Source organism: Coturnix japonica, chromosome 3, assembly GCF_001577835.2.
Source record: "Coturnix japonica isolate 7356 chromosome 3, Coturnix japonica 2.1, whole genome shotgun sequence".
NCBI lineage: Eukaryota > Metazoa > Chordata > Aves > Galliformes > Phasianidae > Coturnix > Coturnix japonica.
The window spans coordinates 14,372,364-14,395,692 of NC_029518.1; the positions used below are offsets into that span (position 1 = coordinate 14,372,364).

The following is a 23,329-nucleotide window of genomic DNA, read 5'->3' on the forward strand; positions in this document are numbered from 1 at the left end:
GCCTCCCCGCCGGTCAGCGGCGCCGCGATTGGCTCCGAGCCGGGGAGGGGGACGAGGCTCCTCGGCTATTGGACAGCGGGCGCGCCCATCGGCTGCCCTCGGCGCTGCGATTGGTCAGTGGGAGCGCCCGTCACCGCACGGCGAGCCTCCTCCGTGCCGCCCCCCGCGGCTCCGCTCCAGCGCTCTTTGATGTCTGGGAGCACGGGAATAAGGGAGGGGGAGCGCCAGGCCCGGATGGAGCTATGGGCGCTATGGGCTCTATGGGCGCTATGGGCTCTATGGGCTCTATGGGGCTGTGGGCTCTATGGGCTCTATGGCTGCTATGGCTGCTATGGGCGCTATGGACTCTATGGGCGCTGTGGGCGCAGGGGCGCATCTGCTCGGGCAGCCGCCTCCACCCGCCATCGGCCCGTCCGCCTTTGTCTTTGAACCCAGGAGCGGTTCTCCTTACCACCCCATGTCTCCTACCCTGCTTTTATGGGGCAGCATCCCCTGCCCATGGGAAGGGACTGAGCTCACGTGCCTCTGTGTGGGATGGCCCCGCGTCCCTCAGGTGAGGAATAGCACCAAACCCAGCGTTCCCTACAAGCTCAGAACACACAGGTTGCTGTTCCCATGCTGCTGCACAAGGGCTCCGTTCCGGGCACTACCTGTAATGGGACCGATGTGCTGCCGCAGCATCGTGTGGCCTCGTGCAGGTGACACAAGCAGACATCTCCTGCTCGGGGTTCTTCCCTCGTGGAGCTGTTATGAAGGTGCCTCTCACAGCCCACACCTGGCTGGCAGGGCTGGTTTCTGCACAGAGGAAGAAGGCTGTGGGCACTGGAGTGGCTCACAGTGCTCTCAGCTGCGGCAGATGATGCTGCTGGGGCTGCCAAGCCCTGATGAACACAGAGCAGAGCCCTGACGGAAGCAGGTCAATGGAGAAAGGGTGTAGGGCTGAAATGGTGCTTGTGAGCTAGAAAAGAAAGCAAATGGTCTACTGTTCAAACGGTCTGTTAGCCTGAAACCCTGGTGCCCTGAAAGGCATTCCTCTGAGAAGCGGGGGCCCAGGTTTGGTTTCTCTTTCTGCCTGACCTGACTCAAATCTGCATCCCTCAGCTGTCAAACAGAATGGGTTGTGTTGGAAGGCACCTTTAAGACCACCTGGTTCCACCTGCTATAGGCAGGGACACCTCCCTCTGGACCAGGCTGCTCACAGCCCCACCCAGCCTGGCCTTGAACGCCTCCAGGGAGGGGCATCCACAGCCTCTGGGCAACCTGTGCTGGTGTCTCACCACCCCAATGGGAAAGAATTTCTTCCTAACATCTAATCTATATCTACCCTTTTCCAGTCTAAAGCCATTTCCCCTTGTCCTGTCATTTAAGTTATCTATGAACACAGATTTGACTTTGCCTGCAGTGTGTCTCACCTTCTCTTTTCCCTTTTTCTCTTTGGTCTTTGTTTCTTAACTGATGATTTTATTTCAGCACTTGTTGTACTTAGTTTTAATTTCTAGTAAAATATTTATGATGACTTCAAGGGTACACAGCCTGTAGGGTTGAAGACATATAGATATCAAAGTTCAAGCAGACAGTGAGGAACTGTCATCTGCGATGACATTAAACTTACTTTCCTTGGCACTTGTCTTCCATCCAAATACTCACCATATGGCACCCTACTGATGTTTCTACTTTGGACACCAGAGTTTACTTGCCATATGAAGCAAATTAATTTTGTGTGCTTAAATCTGTGGATTTTAGCAGACGTTTGCACCACACCACTGCAAAAAATAACAGCCTGAGAAATCACAGAACATACCAGGCTTACGGTCAGAAAATGGCACTGAAAGGCTGTGATAATTTTTGTGCTAATTAAATTTGCTTTTTCCCTGGTGTATTCATAATCACTTGTCTGAAAATGAATAAATGTGTTACTGCTGGACAAAATCTGTATTTACTGAGTGTTCAGATACAAGTTTCAGCATATTTCCATGCAACACACAGACTCTGCTTCGCTGACCAAGTGTCATATTTAATATTCCATGATGGAGATGTTAAGATATCTTTTGTATTTCATCTGTGACATTGAGGCACCAGTCTCTCTTGGACCAGTCCTTCCCTCTGTGCTTCGAGTATACAAAAGGCAAGAGGAAACGTGGAAATACATCTCCATTACGCAAGTTTGTGAGTATCTGACTCAGCAGCCTGATTTTGCTGTTATTTTTCTTCTCAGACCTCTTCCTTTTGTATAAAAAAGAGAGAGAGGAAAGCTGCCAATACTGTCTGAAATAGGTTTTTTTCTTCATACAGTTTTTATTACCTGGAGCTGGTAAACAGAAGTCATGGTTTCAGTCCACTACCCTCAAAAAAGAAAAGCAATTAGTGTTATTTACTTATACCACATAGTCAAGTACAACCACATAATTATATAAAAGCCAAAGCAGTGCAATGAGGAAAAATCCTCAAGCCCTGTAGAAATGTAAACCACCTAATTATGAACATAGTTTGGAAGCGCATGTTTTTACCAGTACAATTTTCTCTCCTCTCCTCTTCTCCTGCTGCCTTGTATTTCTTACATCCTGTGCTGTAATTTGCATTGCATTAAGCTATTAGCTCATCGTAGTGAGCAATGTTTCTTGCTGTACTAATATATTACACATCCATTACTAAGATTACTGTATTTAGGTGCCGTGGAAATGCAAGTAACAGCCAGAAGAAAAATGGGAAAAGGTTTCTGTTTGCTTGTTCATAAGTGAAAAACAGTTAACATTCATTGATTCAACAGTGACATTTATAGAGGGAAGATAACAAGCTGGTGATACCTAAAAATGGTCTGGATATGACTTTCAAACATGAAGTGAGCGCTTTAGCAACAACACAATGCAGGGCTGAGTGACTTAGGGCTGGTGTGACGCTCGGACCTGATCTACACTTTGCAATTAAGTCAAGAAGAGGTGGCAGAAAAATGGGCCAGACCACAGGTAAGTCAGTATCCTGTCCTGAGGAGCTGCCAGTTGCAGGTGTGCATGGCAAAATGGAAGAAAAATGGATGTATGGAGTTGGTGTTCTCAGGTACACTTTGTATTTTTCAGCAGCTACAAGTTTAAGGAACTTATGAGTCAGAAGCCACTTCCATATCTTTCTGTTTAATAAATAGCTTTGAGCATGCTTTTTTCTACTTTTTTTTTTTTTGTCTCATTTATATTGTTGCCTCCATTAAGTGTCTCCTCCAGGGATCATCTCTCTAATTTATGAGAAACACTGGTAAAGGTGACTATCATCCGTAGAAGCACCCAGTGGTACTGAGGGAGACTCTGCTGCTGAAGGATTCATTCTGCAGTTCTTGCTCACTCAATACTCAGCTCTTCTGACTGAGTAAAGCCTGAAGGATGACAGGGTCTTGACTTGCAGGGGTGAATGGAAGCTCCTGGAAGGATTTGCACTGCTAGACTTCTTGCATTCAAGGCTTCAGGTCTCCTTTCCAATGACACTCTTTAGTGTAACTTCCACACATTAGTCATTTCAACTCATACCCTTTGCCAGCATCCCCAGAGCCCACTGAGGGTTGCTGGACTCACTCAGTTATGTGCACAAGATAAACACGTAGCATGCAGGTTGAGTACGAATTCTGGCACGTAGCAGTGCAGAGGACAGTTACACCAGTGTTCATTATCTGCAGCTGTGGCATGAATGTGCAGGGGTTTTGTTCCCTTTTTTGGCTTTAGTCTCAACAGTGCAAGAAACTGGTGCTCTGCCTACTCCCCACACTGGAAGTTACCACTGCCTCAGCTGCAGAGGGACAGGGAAAACACCACAGTGCTTGGACAAACAACCAGAAAACTTTGGTTTTATTCGTGCTTCATTTTCTTTAGATTTATCCCTGGTATCTCTAGGCTGTAGAGCACCTGCAGTCCTTTCTCTTTTCAACCCACTAGCAGGTTACAGACGTCTAATTTTTGACATTCATTGCAAGATTTTTGAACAAAAACCAGAAGCACTAATCATGCTCTACACTACTTGCTATCAAGAGAAACTATGCTGCTCAGCATGTTTGACGCTGGCTTGAACACCTAAATGGATGTGCACTTGGGTCAATAAGCAGCTGTGGTTTCGGGTCAGATCCAGCAGCTAGTAATAACTTGCCTTGCAAAGCACAATTTACAAGCCTTGCACTATTACCAGCACCTTCAAAAATATCACAAATATGATACTTATTGCTTCTTCAAGTATTAGATTGGAGTCTGATGGTTAAAGAAGTTTACCTACGTTTTGGAAAAACAAAATTCTTTTGCAACTTAAAAACATGATTCTTAAATACTCCAGCATTGGGGCAGCCCAGCCATAGTTAGTTCACATACAGAATCCATAAACACCTTACAAGTAGACCTCCTGATGTGTTTTGGATGGCCTGGTGTTCAATTTTCATGTGTTTTAGCTTGCTGCTGTGGTTTTTCTATATATATATACGTGCAGACACACGCATGATCTAGAAGTGTAGCTGCTGCTTGCTTTCTCAGCAGACTGACCTGAGCTAACAATCTCAGGGCCAATACTCAGATCTGAGTACAGAATGAGATTGGATTATCCATGGTGCCCAGCCCTGGGCATTTCAAACAGTCCCTTGAAAATCAGTAAGAGCCACCTTACACACCCTGGCCAAAAGCTGTCTACATATTGGCCTTCTACAGGAGGCCCCAGCACCTGTTCACCTTTCATGGCACACACTTCCCAATGGTAGTGAAAAATACTGAGAAGAAGACAGGACACTCTTGCACCAGTGGAAGAGGAGAGCTAATGCAGCAGCACCAAAGATAAAAGTTCTGCTGTCAAGGCTCTTGCCTGTTTATATGTTTGTTTGATTTTCACCTGTTTCCCTGGTTGCCAGCATTCTGTCTTGGATGAACAGTGAAACATGTCTGCCTCTTCAGTACTTCCTGTCTCTGCTTAACATCACCTTTCTCTGCATGAATACGAGGTACCCAATGTTCTCCAAGACACTGTAATGGAACTTTCACATCCTCATGTAGGATGGGCTTTCTGGTTTTGCTTCTTCTGGACGGTTTCAGGAAATAACTGCAGTTCTGAAATCTCTTCCTTTTGCTATTGAGTCACCCATCTGTCAGCATGCCCAGAAGGGATGGACAACTCCAGCACCAGTAGAAGTGTGTGGTCTGTGCCTCAAAGCAACCACCCCATGGCCACTCTTTGCAGTCAGGCTCTGCAGGGCTCTGGGGTAGCTAAGCAGGGCAGCGGATGTGTGGCTGCATTACTGTCCTAGGAAATTTCCTTGCAGAGCTTCTTGTCCAAAATACTCTTGGAGCAGCTTCTCTTGCAGACTAAACGTGCACCAAGTGGACACAGTTCATGTCTTCAGCAAAGCCTGGCTCTACATGGCTGGCTGTGGGTAGCTACATGGCCGGCTGTGGGTAGCTACATGGCCAGCTGTGGACACGACAATTCAGGCACCAGGAGTGCCATCCTCCTCCCAAAACAACTACTCTGTTTCAAAGGCAGAGATTCTGGAAACATTTTTTGCTCCTGGGCGTTGCATGCCCCCAGTGCAGAAGACTTCATGACCCTGCATTTATCTTAGGCAACAGTTCCCAAAAATGAGCAGTGTTCGATTACTGAAGTGGGTTGTTTCCCAGAACCACTGTTCAGTAAGCTCCTGTGAACATCAACAGAAACGATATGCATTTCTAAAGCAGACACTTAATGGTGTTATGTGGTTTGTGTCTTGCCCTTTGATGATGAAAACTTAACTGGAGCATTAGGTTCAGTGTCTAAGTGAGAGAACAGCTGAGAGTCAGATGCTTTCCCACTGCATTTTATTTCTAACTTTGCTCTTCTATGTCTCCTCCCATCAGGGATGGAGCTGTGCCTGTGGACTATCTTTCTTGTGGCAGGAAAAACTGGTGATGGATATTGAACTGACTGACAAGTGACACTGTCAGCTCGACGGGCCAAGGTGTGGATCAGAGGCTTCCGCACTCTAACACTGGGAGGAGATACTGCCTTCTCTGCACCAACCAATATCTTACAAACTTCATTGCCTGGGCTTCCAGAGGGGCCTGATTTGCACAATATGGAGCAAGCTTTCTGTAAACTCAATACATCTTATGCTTAATTGTGCCGCTGTGCTGTGTGTGATGTATGAAGGTTCTTTTTACTGATTCACCTTAAAACGTTGCCCCTGTTGCAAAGCATTTTCTTCTGACTAAATCTCAACGACACCTTTTGAACCATTTCACCTTGGTATCAGCAATAGCCGTGTGTGAATCTGTCGTAACTTCCCTATAGCGTAACTGTATCCACCTTTCCAGGCTCATGAAGCAACACAGTAGCACACGGATTTTACCACAACAGAAGGAGTTGAGTTAGGGAGTATTGCTTCTGTTGCTTTGATTTTGCAAGGAAGGGAAAAGGAAAACAAAAGAAACCCCACCGTTATTTTGCCCTAATTGACTGCGCCTAAACTCGTGCCAATTCAATGGCTGCTGCTGCTGGCAGCTGAAGATGACAGTGTTGTGGTGGAGCTGGAGAAATCAGGCTCAGCGAAGTTGCAGAGGGTAGATGTATGAGGTCAGCTTTCCCCCATTACCACTTCAGCAAAACGGAGCAGGCACAGAAACCATGTGCATGCTACATCTAAATTTAGAGGGAGGCAAATCCACATGTCTACACGTGTGAAACAAGTTCTTATCAGTAGCTGCCTATAAGCCAAGTACAGCCGAAGGCCCAGTTTTGTCCTGTGGTTTCCCCAGACACCCTCCTCCCTGCATCTCTGTATGTTGCTGCTGCTCAGACAGGAACTGTTTGAGTTTGCTGCCTCTAGCAGAGTCTGCAGTTCTTTTATCTCCATTTGGCATCTCCCTGCCAGTTGCCAATGCAGTCATGCACACATCTGAGAGCGAATTTTCTAGGACAGCACAGGGTCTGTACTGTGATGATAGCTAATACTTGCCCTGTTTGTTTTCTCTCTCCTTTCATCCTATATCCTCCTACCTCCTTCTCTTCCTCCTTTGCCACTCCCCATCTGCAAAAGCAAGCCATCGCTCACTGGTGTTGATGGGGCTCCACACAGGCCGTGTGCAGGGAGTCACAAACCTGACCACCATGCCCCTTGATGCATCTGACTGTTTCTCATGCCTCTTGCTCCTGCCTCTCCTCTGCCTCCTTGGCAGACAGCAAGGCTGCCATCCCAGTCAGGCCTGGAGCCCTAAACTATCTATAGACTCACTAACTTCCCCAGAGCTGTGGGTCCACAGAGCATCTACTTCCCCCCAGTACTTTCACCCGTGAAAAAGAATGTGGAATGAAGCCAGGTTGGCCTGCTTGGCACCTTCCTGCTTGACTTGCTTAGGTGCTTTTAAAGCCCTGTAAGCCCCCACATGTTGCTATGTAGTGTCTCCTGCACCAGAAGTTGTCTCAGTGTGAGCAGGCCCATAGTCTGTCAGCTTTCAGAAGCAGAAATGGAAACGGAACCCAAATCTTCTTCACCCCCGTCAGAAACCTCAGCCGCAAGGCCATCCTGCCATTTCATAGGCAGCTTTTATTTCTGAACCTTTAGACCTGCAACACATCCTCTGCAAAGCTTAAATTCAAAAGTAGCTGCGTGAGCTCAGAGAAAGGAAGGTCTGTCTCAGAGTATGCAAGAATGCTCCCCAGCCCCCAGTGCTACATGGAAGTGTCTCTGGCTCCAGGCAGCCCACACAACAGCAAGTTGCAGGAGCTGCAAGCTATTATTTTAGCTCCCAAGGAAAGTAATTACTATAGCAACCGGCACATCCGAATGGCTCTTTAGCTGCTGCTGAGACACAAACAGCTCGTGCACAAAGGCACATCTGAAACGTGCTGTGCGAGGAGTGCTCTTGGGTGGCTGTGTTTTTTGAAGAGCTTTCTGAAACACGTGTAACTGGCTGCTGATGAACGACCTCCAGCGCAACAGCAAGCCACAGTCCTAAAATAACCTAATCGATGGCTCGGTGTGTTTGCCCCTGAAGAGATGAAGCACAAAACGGTGCAGGCTCCATTTTAAGGCTGTGTGCGGTGAAGCACCCAGCAGAGCTGAAGACGCACTTGATAAACAGGCAATAAGATGGAGGAGGGGACATCTCCCCTTTTGTTCTGCCCACGGATGCAGAGTCCCTGCAGCACCAGCGCTGGCTCAGCTCCACCAGCTTACACAAAGTTTGTCAAAGAAAAGGGATTTAATTACAGCCTTGTAATGCTGGGAGGTGTAACAAGTGATGTTTGCCTTCTCTGCTATGTCTATGCAGCCATCAGCCACAGCAGAGCTTGTCTCTGGCTGCAGTGTTCATTGCTGTTGTAACCAGCAAACAAAAATAAATAAATAAAAGGAATATCAGCAATAACCTGAGCTGTCCTTGAGGATTTTTTCATTGCTGAGTCCTGAAGTCTTGCTCTGGGTCACACATAAACTGAAAGCCACGGCTAAACTAAAGGCAAAGACAATAAAGACAAAAGTATGGAAGGAATTGTAGCAGTGCAATGTGTTAAGAAGCATCTCAAGGAGCGACCAAAACACAGATCTGGGGCAGCAGGTACTCAACAGTGTGGATAAGAAACAGCCTCCATGTCCAAAGAGCTTCCAGTGGCCAACAAGGGATAAATGACTGTGTCCCAGGGATGATTTTGCTGTGCCTGGAGTCAGTTGTGACAAGTGCACAACAATGCCAGCTGAGTGTGTGTGCTGTCAGTAATGGGGTTACTGGTCTTCATGTGGTCAGCTTGGCTTGGCTGTGCTCCCTGTTTCAGCTCCCCTAGAACCACACTGCCACAGCTTCTCCTCGTTAAAAATAAGTGTCTGCAAAATGAGAGTTCTGTGAGATCTCCTCCTCTGTTCCTTGCTAAAGTCATATAGAGAATGGTTTCTTTATTGTTTCACATCTGCGGCTTTTTGATACAAAACCGGTGCTAAAGTCTGGGTCAGATGTGCTAAATCTTTTACTGAGCTTCATTTTGACAGTGCTGGTAGGAAAGGAGCTTGTAATTTGAGTTTGGGAACGCCTTTTTTCTTCTTGTTAACTGACACCTCCTAAGCAAAGTCACTTTATTTTGGATTAAAAACAAACGTCTAAAAAAAGCACAAAACTAAATGAATCCTAAGGAAACGGCACAATCATATGTAAAGTGATGCTTCATTTCTGCCTTGCAAAGCTGTAGCTTCCCTGCAGGCATCTGGAATTTCCAACCTGCTCATCTCAGGGAGATGTGATCTGTAGCCATTCTCATAATGAATTTATTTCCTGAGAGTGCATGGTGCACTAAATGGCACCTCCCCCCCCTCCAAAAAGAAAGGGACTTTTTCATGTTACGCATTTTTGCTGGGGTTTTGGTTGGTCCAAGGCTTTATTTCCAGTTCTCCTTTGCAACTGAAATCTCTTGCCCAGATTAGAGAAGCTGGACCATGCACATAGCCTGCCTTCATGTCATGCCTATGTCAGCCTGCAGCGCCGCTTACAGCGATGGAGCTGATAAATCATGGAATAGCAGAATCATCAAGGTTGGAAGAGATTTCGAGGCCAAAATTATCAACCAGATCCAATAAGTCACATCATTAAACCACTTCCCTCAGCAGCACATGCACACATCTCTCAAGTATTTCTATAGATGGGGACTCCATCACCAAATCCTTAGTGCACAGCAGCATTTCAGCATTTCTGGGTTGCAAAAGGCTGACGCAATAACTATGATGAGAGTAAGGGGAAAGAGTAGAAAACAGACAACGCACTACCCAGCTGTTTGCAAGAGCCTCAAAGTAGAGGGGTAGCTGTTGTGGTCACTTTGCTGCAAGAGGGAGGTGGACCAAAGCCTGGGAGATGTGGAACAGCTTTTTGTGAGTGCCCATCAGCTGTGGAAATGCCCAGCTGCCACCATCAGATGTGTCCAGGCCTGGTGCCACATTTTTCTTACTGGAAGCAAAAGGGGAAAAATGAGAAGATCTTATTTTTGACCCTCACTGTAAGCAAAACTCTCTGCAGAAATGAAACATACCTTTCCTATAAAATAAGAGCAACCAAAAAGCTCTAATGCAGCTGCTTCCATCCCCACCTGCCAGGCATGGGACACCCATGAGCAATCCTGCTGGCATCGAAGCCAGGCTCTTGGAGCTGCCTTGCTCAAACACTGAGGACTGCATTTCTCCACTCTGTTACTCTTTCATGTAAGATGTGTCCCTGTGCAGGCTGGCATCTCCTCTGGTTTACCCACCAGCTCGAAAATCTGGTGCAGGGCTCAAGAGCACATTTGTCTGCGGTATCACTCTCACACCTGCACAGTCTTAGATGTCAGGGCCATAAGGGTGCGGGAGGAAGCACCTGAACACAGCAGCCCGTGTTTGACTGCCAGCAGAAAGGCAGCAGTGATGAAATGCAGGTTGCATAACCACCCCACCGAGGCTTTGTTTTGGGGGCAGTTTGGAAGCTGCATGCTGTGTTGCCTGGAGGGAAGCACTTGTTGGAGATAAATATTTAGAGACCGATGTCCCTCCTCATCCCAACCCCCCAGAAAAAAACACAACAAAACCAAAACCCAACAACTAAAAACAGGTGCTCAGAAAAATGTATACACAGATTATTTTCATATGCTTGGGTTTCTCCTGCACGCTGAGGTTGCTTCCCCAGGGCAATTGGAAGCAGCGTGTAATGGAGCTTAGGCCAGGGGCATGCACCTCCAAAAGCTCGTTTTCCCCTCAGCATGCACCCAAGCCTGCCAGGCAGCAACTGCACGCTGTGACTCCTCCCAGCTCTGCCACGCTGGAGGCTATCATGTGATTTTTAGGACTCTGCTCTCCATAACCCCCTTTGCTCCACTCTCGGCTGCCTTCGCTTCCTCCTGGACTTCCTTCCCAGCAGCGACGCAAGGACGGGGCTTGGGGAGAGATGACGGAGGTGAAGAGAGAGATTTTCGGGCACATGCCCCAGGAGGATGGAGGAGGGGAGGTGGAGAAGTTTGTGCTGCAGTCAGACAGCGTCAGAGTGGAAATCCTGTCCCTCGGGTGCATAATCGCCGCACTGGAGACCAGAGACAGGGCCAAGCAATTTGCAGACATTGTCCTGGGCTTTGACAAGCTAGAAGGTGGGTCTTCATCTGTTTCCTTCCAAAACAAAACAACTTCCCCCCAAAAAATAAGAAAGACATCAGACAGATGACTTGATTGCTCCTACCCTGTGATCTCCTCCTGAAGGCACCCCCAGATAATGGATTGTATCAGTGCAAAGTCCTGCACCCTGCCCTGGGCTTAGCAGTGGGTGTGGGGATGCTGGTGGCCCCGCATTGCAATGCGCCCCTCTAACAGGTCTGCCTCACTGAGCTTTCCTGCACATTTGTAAGCATTGTAAGTCTCTCCCTGAGCTGTTTCAATCAAAGAACATAGAAGCACACAATCATCTAAGTTGGCAAGTAACTTCAGGATCACAGAGTCCAACCATCAACCTGAATTACCGAGGCTTGGCACCAAACCACATCTCTCGGTGCCACATCCACATGTGTGCTGTGTGCCTTGTGAGACACCAGCCCTGCAGCCCCCTGTGTAGCACTTGGAGGAAGCTGAGAGGAAATCTCTGAGCCCACAACACACCTGGAGGCTGCCTGTCGTTCCCTGGTCCTTCCGCCTGACAGCACTCTGCTTTCTCCATACAGGTTACACGAGGAAGCACCCCTTCTTTGGAGCTGTAGTAGGCCGTGTTGCCAACAGGATTGCCAAAGGGAAGTTCACCATGGATGGAAAAGAGTATCAGCTGTTCCTTAACAATGGGCCCAACTCACTGCACGGAGGAGCCAGGGGCTTCGACAAGGTGAATGTTGGGTTGGTGGGTCCCATGGCTTTCAGCCTCCAGGATCATGGCAAAGAGATATGATGTTTTCCCTCCTGACCCTGCAGGACTTTCTGGTGGTTACTGAGTTGGATCAGCCCCCTGAAAGTACTGCACATGCAGGAATGAGAGGAAGACAAGATTTTGCTGTTTCAGCAGCCACAAAGTGCTTGGCTTTGCCTGGGTGGCCTGTGTCATCCTCAGGTGCCACACACTGTTCTACTGTGGCAACACTGACCCACAGTGATGCATCCATACCTGTGGTTTCAAGGATGTTACCTTGAAGCTCTGTATGCTGCTGTGCACCAGGCTGCAGTGGGGCCTTCCAACTGCAGGAGGCCTGGAGAAGACCACCCATTCCATTCCATTCCATTCCATTCCATTCCATTCCATTCCATTCCATTCCATTCCATTCCATTCCATTCCATTCCATTCCATTCCATCCCATTCCATCCCATCCCATTCCATTCTGACCTCCCCATTCCATTCCATTCCATTCCATTCCATTCCATTCCATTCCATTCCATTCCATTCCATTCCATCCCACAGCCTGCCTTTCTGACCTCCCCATACAAAATCACCTCTTAGTGGGCTTCTCAGTTTTTCATAATCCTGCAGACCTCAGTGATTTTCCTCCAGCAGGAGGATGTTGGGCTGTTTTTTTTACCTAGGAGAAAGAGCAGAGATGAGCAACAGAAACCTTTGTTTCAGCACACTCTTCCCCGTGTGCCTTTTGTCCCCATGTGCACCCCAGCCTGGGGAAGGAGAGAGGGGCACTACTCTTCCTAACACATTGTCCTTGCAGGTTCTCTGGAGCCCCCAAATCCTCCCAAATGGCGTCTGCTTCTACCGGCTCAGCCCTGATGGTGAGGAGGGCTACCCTGGTGAGCTGAAGGTCTGGGTCACCTACACACTCAATGGCAGTGAGCTGGCTATCAACTATCGAGCCCAGACCAGCAAGAAGACACCCATCAGCCTGACAAACCACGCGTACTTCAACCTGGCAGGACAGGTAGGTATGGGGAGAACCGACCCCACAGAGGGACCATGCAGGGTGAAGAAGCCCAGGCATGCACAGGGATAGAGCTTTGTGTGGGATTGTTGGGACCAGCATAGTGGCCTCACCTGTCAGATCCGGCTAGCAGGAGATGGGCTAGGGGAGGCTAACACTGACTGCTTCAGGACCTTCCCAGCACCTTATGGAAGGAGTGTTTTCAGCAAAGGAGAAAAGGGAACTCAGAAAGATGGTGACTCATGGGGACAAAGTGATGAAGGGCGTCCCAGCCTACAAGCTGCAAAAGGACCTCATGTACACCTCAAGCAAGGCTGCATTATCCCAGTGCTTTGTGAACACAGCCACCCAGTCAGGAACATTACCCCTCGTTTTGTTTGCAGCTGGGTAGTTATGCCCTCTCCTGGTTGTGGACCATTGGAAAGATTACACAGGAGGTGCACAATTGGCATCTCCTACTGATGGACTGGTATTTCTGGCTGGGCTCTAAGAATCCCTGTGAGAAAATGTACTGAAACCCTTGTCTGCAGGCTGCAGCTGAGGCCAGTCAGTGTAGCAGCTAAAGACCCAGGTCAAAATGGGAGCAGAAACATCATGGAGAAAGGATGTGACATGGCCAGAGTTGTACCGTGGGGCATCAGTGGGATGCAGAGCAGACCCACACTGACTGGCACTGCACTGCAGCTGCACTTTGGTCTCCTGCACCTTTGTATTTATAACTTGGCTTGGAAGAAGAGGACCTGGGCAAATAAATATTGCTGGGCTGAGGGCACAGGACAGGAAAGCATGTAACAGAGACCTGTGAAAGCATTAGTGAGAAGCATTCCAGCTCTTCTCTGCAGGTCTGCTCATGATGTTGCTCTAAAAAAATAGCAGTGCAGTTATTAGCTTGCTCTCAGATTGTTCAGCAATATCAACACCTATGGAATGCAGCTTGGGCATATTTCCAGAGGAGCAGGAGACCTTTGGGCATGAAACTGCTGCTTAGATTAGACAGTAACGTGCAGGTTCAGCTTTGACTTTGTTCCTCTTCCTGCCCAGCAAATCCCTTGGCAGCATCCCTGGGGCTGCCAGGGGGGGAAAGGAGCATAAGACATGAGGCAGGAGCACAGGCTGCACTTCCCGCTATGCTTGCTTCCTCCCCCTTTTTGCCTGCTGCTATACGCTGGCACATTTAGGGTAGCCAGCTGGCAGTGTGTTGGTGCTTGGCAAGGTGCAAGTTGAGGCTGATAGCCCTATGGAAGAGGTCCCACGCAGCCTTTCACCCGTGATGGCAACTTGTCCTCTAATGAGGACAAGGTGGGAATGCCCAGGATGCCCCCCAGTCACTACAAGCTCAGCTGCAGCATCACCACACCACCACTGGGTGCTTGAAGAGCCCTGCAGGAATCCCAGCGCTTCCCTTCTCCCCACAGGGCTCACCTGACATCTATGACCATGAGATTTCTATTGAAGCGGATTCCTACCTGCCTGTGGATGACACCAAGATACCAACCGGTGGGTGACACACAGAGGAGAGGGCTTCACAGATGGGGGTTTGTACAGAGCTTGGCTTTTCCAGACTCCTATAGTGGGATGTTCTATGGAATAATGTGATCTTATTTCCACAAGATCAGCCCATGCTGAAGCAGGAGAGTTCTTGGTGCCTGGATCCTGGCCTTGTCCCTCCTGCATGAGCTGAGCCATCCTCCCATCTGTACAGAGGGACAGGGAGCAAGCATTGAGCACACAAACCCAGTGCTTTTCTTTCTTGGCTGTAACATTCAGAAAGAGGAAAGCCCATGAAGGAAGACAGCACATTTTGCATGCTAAGCGAGTTAATTCAATGAGGGTGACATTGCTGTTTTCTGTGGCCTCAGAACATAGGAGCAGGCTGACAATTTGTGCTCCATCTTGATTTGGGGCTGAAATGGAGCAAACAGCTTCCTACTTGTTGGTTTGGTTTTTTTGTTGGCTTGTTTTTCCCACCACTGCTTCCTGCCTCCAAGCCAAACAATCCCAGCAAGCTGAGGCAGAGCGTGCATTCCTGGTGCCCACTCCAGCACACTCCTGTTGCACTGTGCAAACAACCGCACTGAGCTCCAACAAGAGCCAGCCTCAGTGCAAAACAGGTCCCGCACCAGGTGTGATGCAGGAGGTGGTTACTCTTAGGAATTAGAAGCATTATTTGACAAAAGGGAAAAAAGAAAAAGAGACATCTGACCTTGAGACGAAAGAAGCTTAAAAAGCAAAGCAAACAAGGAAGTTTTTTAGCTCAGGTGTCTGCTAGAAGTCATGTTATGCCTGCGGTTACCACTGCTTGCACCTGGAGGAGCGGACCTGCCAAGCTGCAGCAGCTTTTGCTCAGCCTGGTGTGCTGCTAAGCTGGGGAAAAACTCAATGCTGGAGCAAACCCGCTGCCCTGCTTCTCCCTGCTGCTTCTGTGGTGGAGCTGTTTCCACCAGGGCACTGGCAGGCTGGGTTCAACAACGCTGCTTCTGGAGGGTTAGCAATTAATTGCTTTTGCACCTTAATTGCAGCTAGCTCTCTCCCCAGCTTCTCACAGCACCTGCCCAAAGCTCTGTGTAACCATCGCCCCTGAGGCTGACAAAACTGCATACAGCTTTAGCCCCAGAGGCACAGATGAGATTTGTGCAGCTAATAAACAGACTGCTCACATGCAACAGTGCTGTATTTTACATCAGTGCCTAAATCAATGTGGCTTGTCTTTTTTCCTCAAGGTGTTTTCCTGCTCTGCAGCTGTAGAAGTGCTCCTCTTAGATAGGCTCAGAAGCCACACGAGCACGCTGCTCGTCATGGGGAGCCTGATGGCCTTCAGGGTTTGCAGAGCAGAAGCGGCACAGAGCTCAGCCCAGCACAGCTTCTGGTGCACAGGGCACTGGGTGCAAGCACTGATGCTGCTGCTCTCCTGGCCTAGGGGAGGTGGCTGCCGTGCAGGGCACTGGCTTTGACCTCCGTCAGCCGGTGCAGCTGGGGAAGCACCTGAAGCAGTTCCACCTGGATGGCTTCGATCACAACTTCTGCCTGCCGCTGGGGCAGGCCAGGCGCCTTGTGGCCAGGTAAGGCTGGCAGCCCTGAGGGTGCCCCCGAGCCAGCAGCATCCACTCGCCCACTCACCATTTTCTCTGCAGGGCTCAGCACCCGCCCAGCGGCAGGACCATAGAGGTTCACACCACCCAGCCCGGCCTCCAGTTCTACACTGGGAACAACCTGGATGGCTCTCTGAAGGGCAAAGGTGCTGCCACCTACCCCAAGCACTCAGCTTTCTGTCTGGAAACCCAGAACTGGCCCGACGCTGTCAACAAGGTGAGCCACTCGGGGCCTGTGGCTTCAGGGTCCATTTGGAGAGCTGTGAGGAATGCCCAGGGGGGGAGATGCCCAGAGGTACTGCTCCAGGAAGGCTGTGGGGTCACGGCCCTCCCTGGTGCCACCACACTCACACCATGTTGCTCACTGCCTTTTCTCTAGCCTCACTTCCCCAGCCCTCTGCTCCTGCCCGGGGAGGAATACAACCACACCACCTGGCTCTGCTTTGGCACTGCCTGAGGAGAGAGGCCAGCTCCTGCTGCAGGAAGGGGTAAGTATCTCCAGCATGTTCCCTCAAAAACCCCGCGGGTCACAGGTGTTGCTTTGGAGCTGCCCCAAACCCACTTTGGAAGCTTTCTTCTTCCCCTCTGCTTTCTTTGCACTTATAACTCCGCTGCTGTCCTGTCTCTACACTGCCCTCACCCTTTCCCCAGCCTCACTGCTGCACAACAGGTTTTGTTCCACAGAAAACTGCTCTGAAACAGCATTTAGGGACACATCCTACCAGAGCTTGACCTACAGCAGGGAATGGTGGAGATGCTGCTCAGCAGCCATTTGTGAGAGCATCAGCTAGTCTCAAAACAGCACTAGAGGTGCTGGCTGTTGCTTAGCTGCGCAGAATGGCCCCATAACTCAAGGTCTGCCAATCCAAGGGTGCCCTGCAATCACAGCCGACACATACAGCATGGTGGAGGGAAGGGAAGCTGGGTTTACAGCGGCTCAGGATGATGGATGAAGGCCAAACACTGCAGGAACAGGACGGTACATTTGGCATCTGCGCTATTTACTCCAAGTGCCACAAATGTGATATCAACAGGCAACCAGGTTAAAAACAATAGTTCTTCACTTTCCTTTATCACCAAACCTGCTATTTGTTTCTGGTAGATCTCCCATCACAGTATAAAAAAATAGATGAATAAAAAGTAAGTCAGCTTTTTTTCCCCTCCAACCATTTGTTTGCACAGTCTAACGCTGTTTCCAGTCTTTCGCTGTGATCTGTGTCAACAAAGCGCCTTATCACGCAGTTCTTGACTACAGAACGAGGACAAGTAGAGCGGTAGAACTACGTACAGATCATTAAACCTGCAGGTTTAATGCGCCCCTGTTATCGTTGCTATTGGTTATCATCAGAACACTGTATAAGTCGAGATGTTTCTGCAGATGTTATTCACCTTCTATCAGCTGATCCAACAGCAAGTGTGAAACAAGCAGTTTGAGAGGACACTGTGAGCCATTCCTGCCTTACACATCACCCATCCACGTTCCATGGCACACAGCTAAAGTACCCCAAGGTGAACAGAAGCAGCAGGGTTACTACCGACAAGTTTTAGTTAAAAATACACATTTTATTTCAATGTGCCGATAAAAAAAGTCCCACATTTTCATATGACAGTTAATTCATACAATAAAAAGAGACCTGCGCTAGTCTATTGGTGTGACTAACTCAGAAGACCCAGATCATGCCAAATTTTAATTGATATACTCTTCTATCTACATTCTTACATTTACAAAGACACCACAAAATCCCTTATAATAATGTAAGCAAAATAACTTTCTTCCTAAAAGGTTAAATTCATAACTTTAATCCATTCTTTCAGGGCTTGCGCTTCTTTGAGGGCTTCCTGATGGCGAACGACTGAAAGGGAAAGAACCTGAATTAACATTTCAGCAGCAACCCGGGATTTACAAACATGGAAGATAAGGAAGATACCAGGACTACTCCACAACCCTTCAGGCACTGTTTGTTTTGTCTTGTTTTCCTACATAGAACCACCAATTATCATCAACAACTAAGTAGCTAATGATGAGACAATACACTTATTTTTTACTTCCAGCTTTGCTGTGTTTCTCTGTGTTCATCTATTTTCACCCCCCTGCTGTGTGCAGGGTCACCAACCATCAGCCCAGGCTGCCCAGAGCCACATCCAGCCTGGCCCTGAATGCCTGCAGGGATGGGGCATCCACAACCTCCATGGGCAACCTGTTCCAGTGCATCACCACTTTCTCCTAATCTCTAACCTAAACCACCCTGCCTCAGTTTAAGACCCCCTTGTCCTATCACTATCCACCCTCATAAACAGTAGAAGAGAAATTCTAAAAGCGTATAAAAACAATTTAAAATACAGCTGCCTATTCAGGCACATACTACATGTATGTCCACAGACAGAATTATTTACCAGCATTTTGGGGGGTAAAAAAACCCTACAAGCAATATATGTAAAATCAACAGGCTCGGCCTCCCCTTCCCAACTGTTACACCAGGTTACTCCACTCCACATTCACAGTCCCACTGCAGCTTTTAACGAGACTCAGAGCTGCATCCCACATTTATTCTGTGTTTCAAGCTCAGCAGCAGAAAGTCTCTGTGCAGTAAAGAACTAGTGAACTCCCAGTGACCACAGGAGCAGCCAGAGGCAACGCATCTAACCAGCACACTGAGGAATTGCTTATTTCTGCATCTAAGTTACCACACATCAAACCACAGTCATGTTATCTCAGGCAGAAGATCTCAGAAAATACATTCCCAGTATTTTCCAACAAGCTGCCGTCACACTCCTCAGCAGAAGTGCAGATACTACAGTGCCACTTCTACAGTGCGTGTTACTAGCAGGGAGAACAACATACCTTCTCTTTGGAGATGGTGATCGGGACTTTGACCGACTGTCAAAACAAAACACAGTTGTTGCAGTATAGTCATAACACACACACACAAACAGAACAACCAACCAATGTGCAAACCACAACAGCACAGCAATGGAATTACTATGGGATTCTAGACAGAAGCTCGTGAAGCTTTCTCATCAGCTTTCACACTGAGGGGATTCTCCATTCATTTAGTACGGAGACTGCATTTATGCAACTATCTTCAGTGGAGAAAACAGGAAAACAAGGGGTACTATGGGTGAGGCATTGAGAGAAAACAAAGCAATCAAAGATTCCTTCAATTCAGCAGCATTAATAAAACCTTTTATCTGGTGGTCGGGGGAATAAAGCAGAACTGAGCACAACACAAGCAAGCAAGACAGTACTGAAGTACTGAACACTACTGAAAACAGTAGAAGCTGCAAAGAGCTACTGGAAAAGATGAATAAAGAACATATTCCAATTGCCCCCAGAGGATATTTTACAATCCCAGTCCTATCTGAAATGGATTAATTGGGCACTCATGTTTCAGGGACATTTTTTTCCCCCTCTAGAGGACCAGAGGCTTTGTTAATCACATAACAACAGCACTGAATACTAGATGCCACCATAGGCTTCATCTCTGTATGCTCACCTCTTAGCCGGCGTGCCAGATTTAGATCTGCCGTGAGACCTAGACCTACAACAAGAAGTAAAAACAGCTCAGCAAGAAAGCCAGCAGCACACGTATCACCACAACCGAGACAGCAAGATTCATGCTAAATACGTAACAACCATAAAGCTGAGTGCAGACACAATGCTGGAAACTCACAGGGCTTCTGCTACCTGACTTTCAGAAGAAAGCTTTCTAATGGGTGCTGCACGTGTTACTCTGGACTTTGGTCCCAGGCTGAGAGCTTACGCATACTGATGCAAGTGGCAGGAAGCACTTGAAGCACCCAAGTTCAGAGCAGTATCTTCACACTACTTGGAAAACACAAGGCTTTAAACTTGCAAGTGTTATTAGCCTTGAGCACCAGCTACCAGTACAGCTGAAACGAGCTGCAGGTAGTATGCTCCTCCTACAGATGCCTTCTTCTCAGCGTCCTTCATCTTCTGTATGCACCTGACAGAAATATTCTTTCCGATCTGTCAAATTTAAGCACAGTGAAAAGGCTGCAGAAAACACCAGCCTTTTGGAGACAGAATTGCTGCAGAGGAACAGTAACGTCACTTCCAAGAAGTGAAATTTGTAAGTTCCCAAAGGAAGTGTTCTACTTTCCATAGCCATGGCTTTCCATAAGTGCTTCCAGATGTTTGCTTTGATGCTGTCAGTCCAGCAAACATCACGTAATACTTTTTCAGTCCTTCTTCCCTATGAATCAAAGGTCTGTCTCTGGGTGTTTTGCATTCCTTTCATTCTTCAAGAAAGAAATTCTTTCAACTGCCTGACGTGTAAATTTAACTCTGACTTCAGTATAAATTAAACACCAAAGTTTTGCCATCTCTCTGTACCTCTGTGTATGGAATTTCCTCCATCTCAGTCACTAAATTACTAAGCAATGTGTCACAATGCAGAGTTTGAGCAGCACTCTTTACACCGTAGAAAACAATCCTGCTACTAACAAAAGCAAAACAATGGTAACAAAATAACCAACAGAATTTTCCCCTTGGGAGCCCTGCTGACTTTCACTACTTTCTGCTCATCATACTCAGAACAGTAATGAACCACAGTTAAGCCACGTTGCAACAGCTGGTATGAAGATCCAACAGACTTTAGTAAGAGACAGCTGCAAACAGCTCTAACTGCACCAAGTCCTTCAGCACTTTCCAGGTTACATGCATTACATGGGCACCCTAATTTCTCTGGAAGAATCCGGAGTTTCTTATGTACTACAATAAAGCCAATGAAAGAAAATCATTAGATAAATTCTAGATGTTTGCTATGTTAGACAACTAATAATGCAAACTGGTCACCATAAGGACCTAGATATTGCCAGTGTGTTAAACACACACACGCCAACAAACTGAACACACTAAACAAGAGAAAGTACAGTCTTCTGCACTAGTCTATAAAAGCTTCAGAACCCTGAGTTACTAGAGGGAGTATTTGCTATTTCCTAAAAATTATAATATCTATCAGAAAACCTCAACAGCCTCAACTAACGTTACTATGTAACCCTCAGCCACATAACCTACCTGCTTCGAGGCCATGTAACAGATCTGGATCGAGACCTTGATCGTGATCTCGACCTGAAATGAAAAAAAGATCAGTCAGTAACAGCACTACATAATGTCTACACACTGAAATATAAATCCTGCATGACTGTTTGACATTTCAGACATTAAAACTCAACATGCTACATGCAGCTCGCTAAGATCTCAAAACCTAACAGGATTATTATAGATTTAACTAGAACGATCGGACTAAGGATACATCTAGTTTTTGAAACAGCAGCAAAGACAAAACTGAAAACATCTAAGAAATTATTAATTACCTTGATCTCTTCAAGGAACCTGAGCGGGACCGGCGTGGAGACACAGACCTAGACCTACGAGGTGAAACCGACCGTGACCTACGATAGGAAGCAGATCTGGACCTGCAAAAAAGTCAAACACAGTTGTTTAGTTGCAGAAACAGCTCTAAACCAAACAAAGAACCTAGAAGAGGCAAACATGAGCATACCTCCTACCACGGCTACGACTGCGTGAGCGAGAATATCTCCTTCCTCGGGACCTGGAGCGGGATCGAGACCGGGACCTGATTTGAGGTTGGAGAAAACATGTATCAGAAAGCAGCCTCAGTCAACAGCGCTTGTGAGGCCCTGCTGAAGTCAAAACTTTCAGACAACTAAATAACTAGCATCTGTCAGTTGGAAAAAAATGCCTGGGCCTACTTGTCTTGAGCATTTTTACTACCTAGAAAAATGTTAAAAGCTGAATTACATTGCAGAATTACATTAGAATAAAAAAAGACTGTAATATGCGTATTTAAAATAAACCTTGCAAGTTTGCAGGTCGACCCTCTTTGGCCCAAGGTCTAGCAGATCTAGACGATCTAGAAGTATCTATAGCCGATCGCTGCATCTAGGTGTTCTCTTCAATCTAACGACGATCAAACTGACAGCCCAATGAGCCAGGGTGAGGCTTGATTGACGCAAGAAGATTTTTCTAGCTGGGAATGTGGTCAATCTGGTGTTCCTCTTTCTAAACCGGAGGGGGGGGCCCCAATTGAAAGCCAAATTTACTGTTACGGCGGTCACCGTCTCAAATTTGCTGCCCTTAAAGAATAAGGTCGAGCTAGGTGGAGATGGCTCGAGGGGATCTGGCCTCTTATGCTGATCACCTCAAGGTCTAGGAGGATCTTAAGTGTCGGATTTGCAAGGCGCCTCAGCATGAAATCTTAAGGCTCGTGACATTCTGAATCAAGGCGACTGACTCAAACGAAGAAACCTGAAAGGTTTTGACCAGGTTGATTATTAAGATAGCAACATTTGATAGAAATATCAACATAACGTAATATACACCTATACATTTAATCTAGAATTAAAGTTTAAATAAAATCGGTGTAACATTCTGTTCTTTGCTAAGAAGTGCTAAACAAAGTGAACCGGCGATGCAACCCCACCACTCCATCCCGCCCGTACCTGCTCCTCCTGCGGCGGCTGTAGCGATGGCAGTCGTAGGCATAGTGGCCTTTCTCACCACACTCATAGCATCTGTCGTTGGGGTCAAAGGGGCGCCGTGCAGGAGGCCTGTCGTAACGGGAGCGACGGGGCATGCCCGTCGACACCTCCACTCGAACCCTGGAGCCACAGATCACCCTGCAACGAGTCCACAATTGCCCCGAGTTAAATGCTGACGGCTTACGGCGCAACTACAAATAGGAGAAGAACCAGCGACCAAACCCCAGTCTAAAACTCGCCAGTAGCTCCCGCCAACACGTGGAACGCTCACGTACTTCCCATCCAGCCCACGGACGGCGTCTTCGGCATCCCTCGGGTCTTCAAACTCCACGAAGGCGAACCCCGGCGGGTTCCTGGCGATCCACACGGTTCTCAGCGGCCCATAGTAGCTGAACGCTCTCTCCAGCTCGCCTTTGCCCGCGCCCGTGCCCAGGTTCCCCACGTACACCTTGGTCTCTGCGCGGTGAATCGGGTGGTCATTGCCGGTGCCGCCATCTTGTCCCGTTCCCTCCCGCCCTCAGCACGGCGGCGGCACGCGCCGCTCCCCCCTTCCCGCGGCGGCTGACGCAAAATGGCGGCGGCAGACAGCGGCCGCCTCGTCTCTCCTCTCTCCCTCCTTCCTCCCCTCTTTCACCGTCGGCTCAGCTCTCCTCGATAACTCCCCCATCCCACAGATATCCGCCGACTACATTATTCCCCTCCGGCCCGCCGCCCCGGGAGCTCACCGCCTCCATAGCGGCCGTAACGCGACATCCCGACGGCTCCGCCAAACCGCCGCTCCCCACAGCGCACGCGCCGCCCCTCCTGCCCGCTCTATGCCCGCCGCCTCGGGCCGCGCATGCGCGAAGGGCGGCGGCGGGAGCCGGAGGGCAGGGCGGGAAAGC

The 23,329-nt window shown here is 48.2% G+C and overlaps 2 protein-coding genes and 1 long non-coding RNA gene across 3 annotated transcripts; 1 reads left to right on the plus strand and 2 right to left on the minus strand.

Moving 5' to 3' along the window:
• Window positions 1-10,562: 10,562 nt before the first annotated feature.
• Window positions 10,563-11,677, minus strand: LOC116653265. The gene is made up of 2 exons (XR_004306832.1): window positions 11,585-11,677; window positions 10,563-11,118 (listed from the first exon to the last, which is right to left on the minus strand). It is a non-coding gene; the product is annotated as an uncharacterized LOC116653265 (long non-coding RNA).
• Window positions 10,707-17,971, plus strand: GALM (galactose mutarotase). Its single transcript, XM_015857114.2, has 8 exons — window positions 10,707-11,082; window positions 11,647-11,801; window positions 12,625-12,831; window positions 14,247-14,328; window positions 15,749-15,890; window positions 15,963-16,137; window positions 16,300-16,408; window positions 17,736-17,971. The coding sequence occupies exons 1-7, from the start codon at window positions 10,887-10,889 to the stop codon at window positions 16,375-16,377; spliced, it is 1,035 nt and encodes a 344-aa protein (XP_015712600.1). The 5' UTR covers window positions 10,707-10,886; the 3' UTR covers window positions 16,378-16,408; window positions 17,736-17,971.
• Window positions 17,463-23,300, minus strand: LOC107310969 (serine/arginine-rich splicing factor 7). The gene is made up of 9 exons (XM_015857115.1): window positions 23,171-23,300; window positions 22,721-22,901; window positions 22,407-22,583; window positions 21,446-21,520; window positions 21,258-21,359; window positions 20,959-21,012; window positions 19,415-19,459; window positions 18,763-18,798; window positions 17,463-17,773 (listed from the first exon to the last, which is right to left on the minus strand). The coding sequence occupies exons 1-9, from the start codon at window positions 23,196-23,198 to the stop codon at window positions 17,719-17,721; spliced, it is 753 nt and encodes a 250-aa protein (XP_015712601.1). The 5' UTR covers window positions 23,199-23,300; the 3' UTR covers window positions 17,463-17,718.
• Window positions 23,301-23,329: the final 29 nt, after the last annotated feature.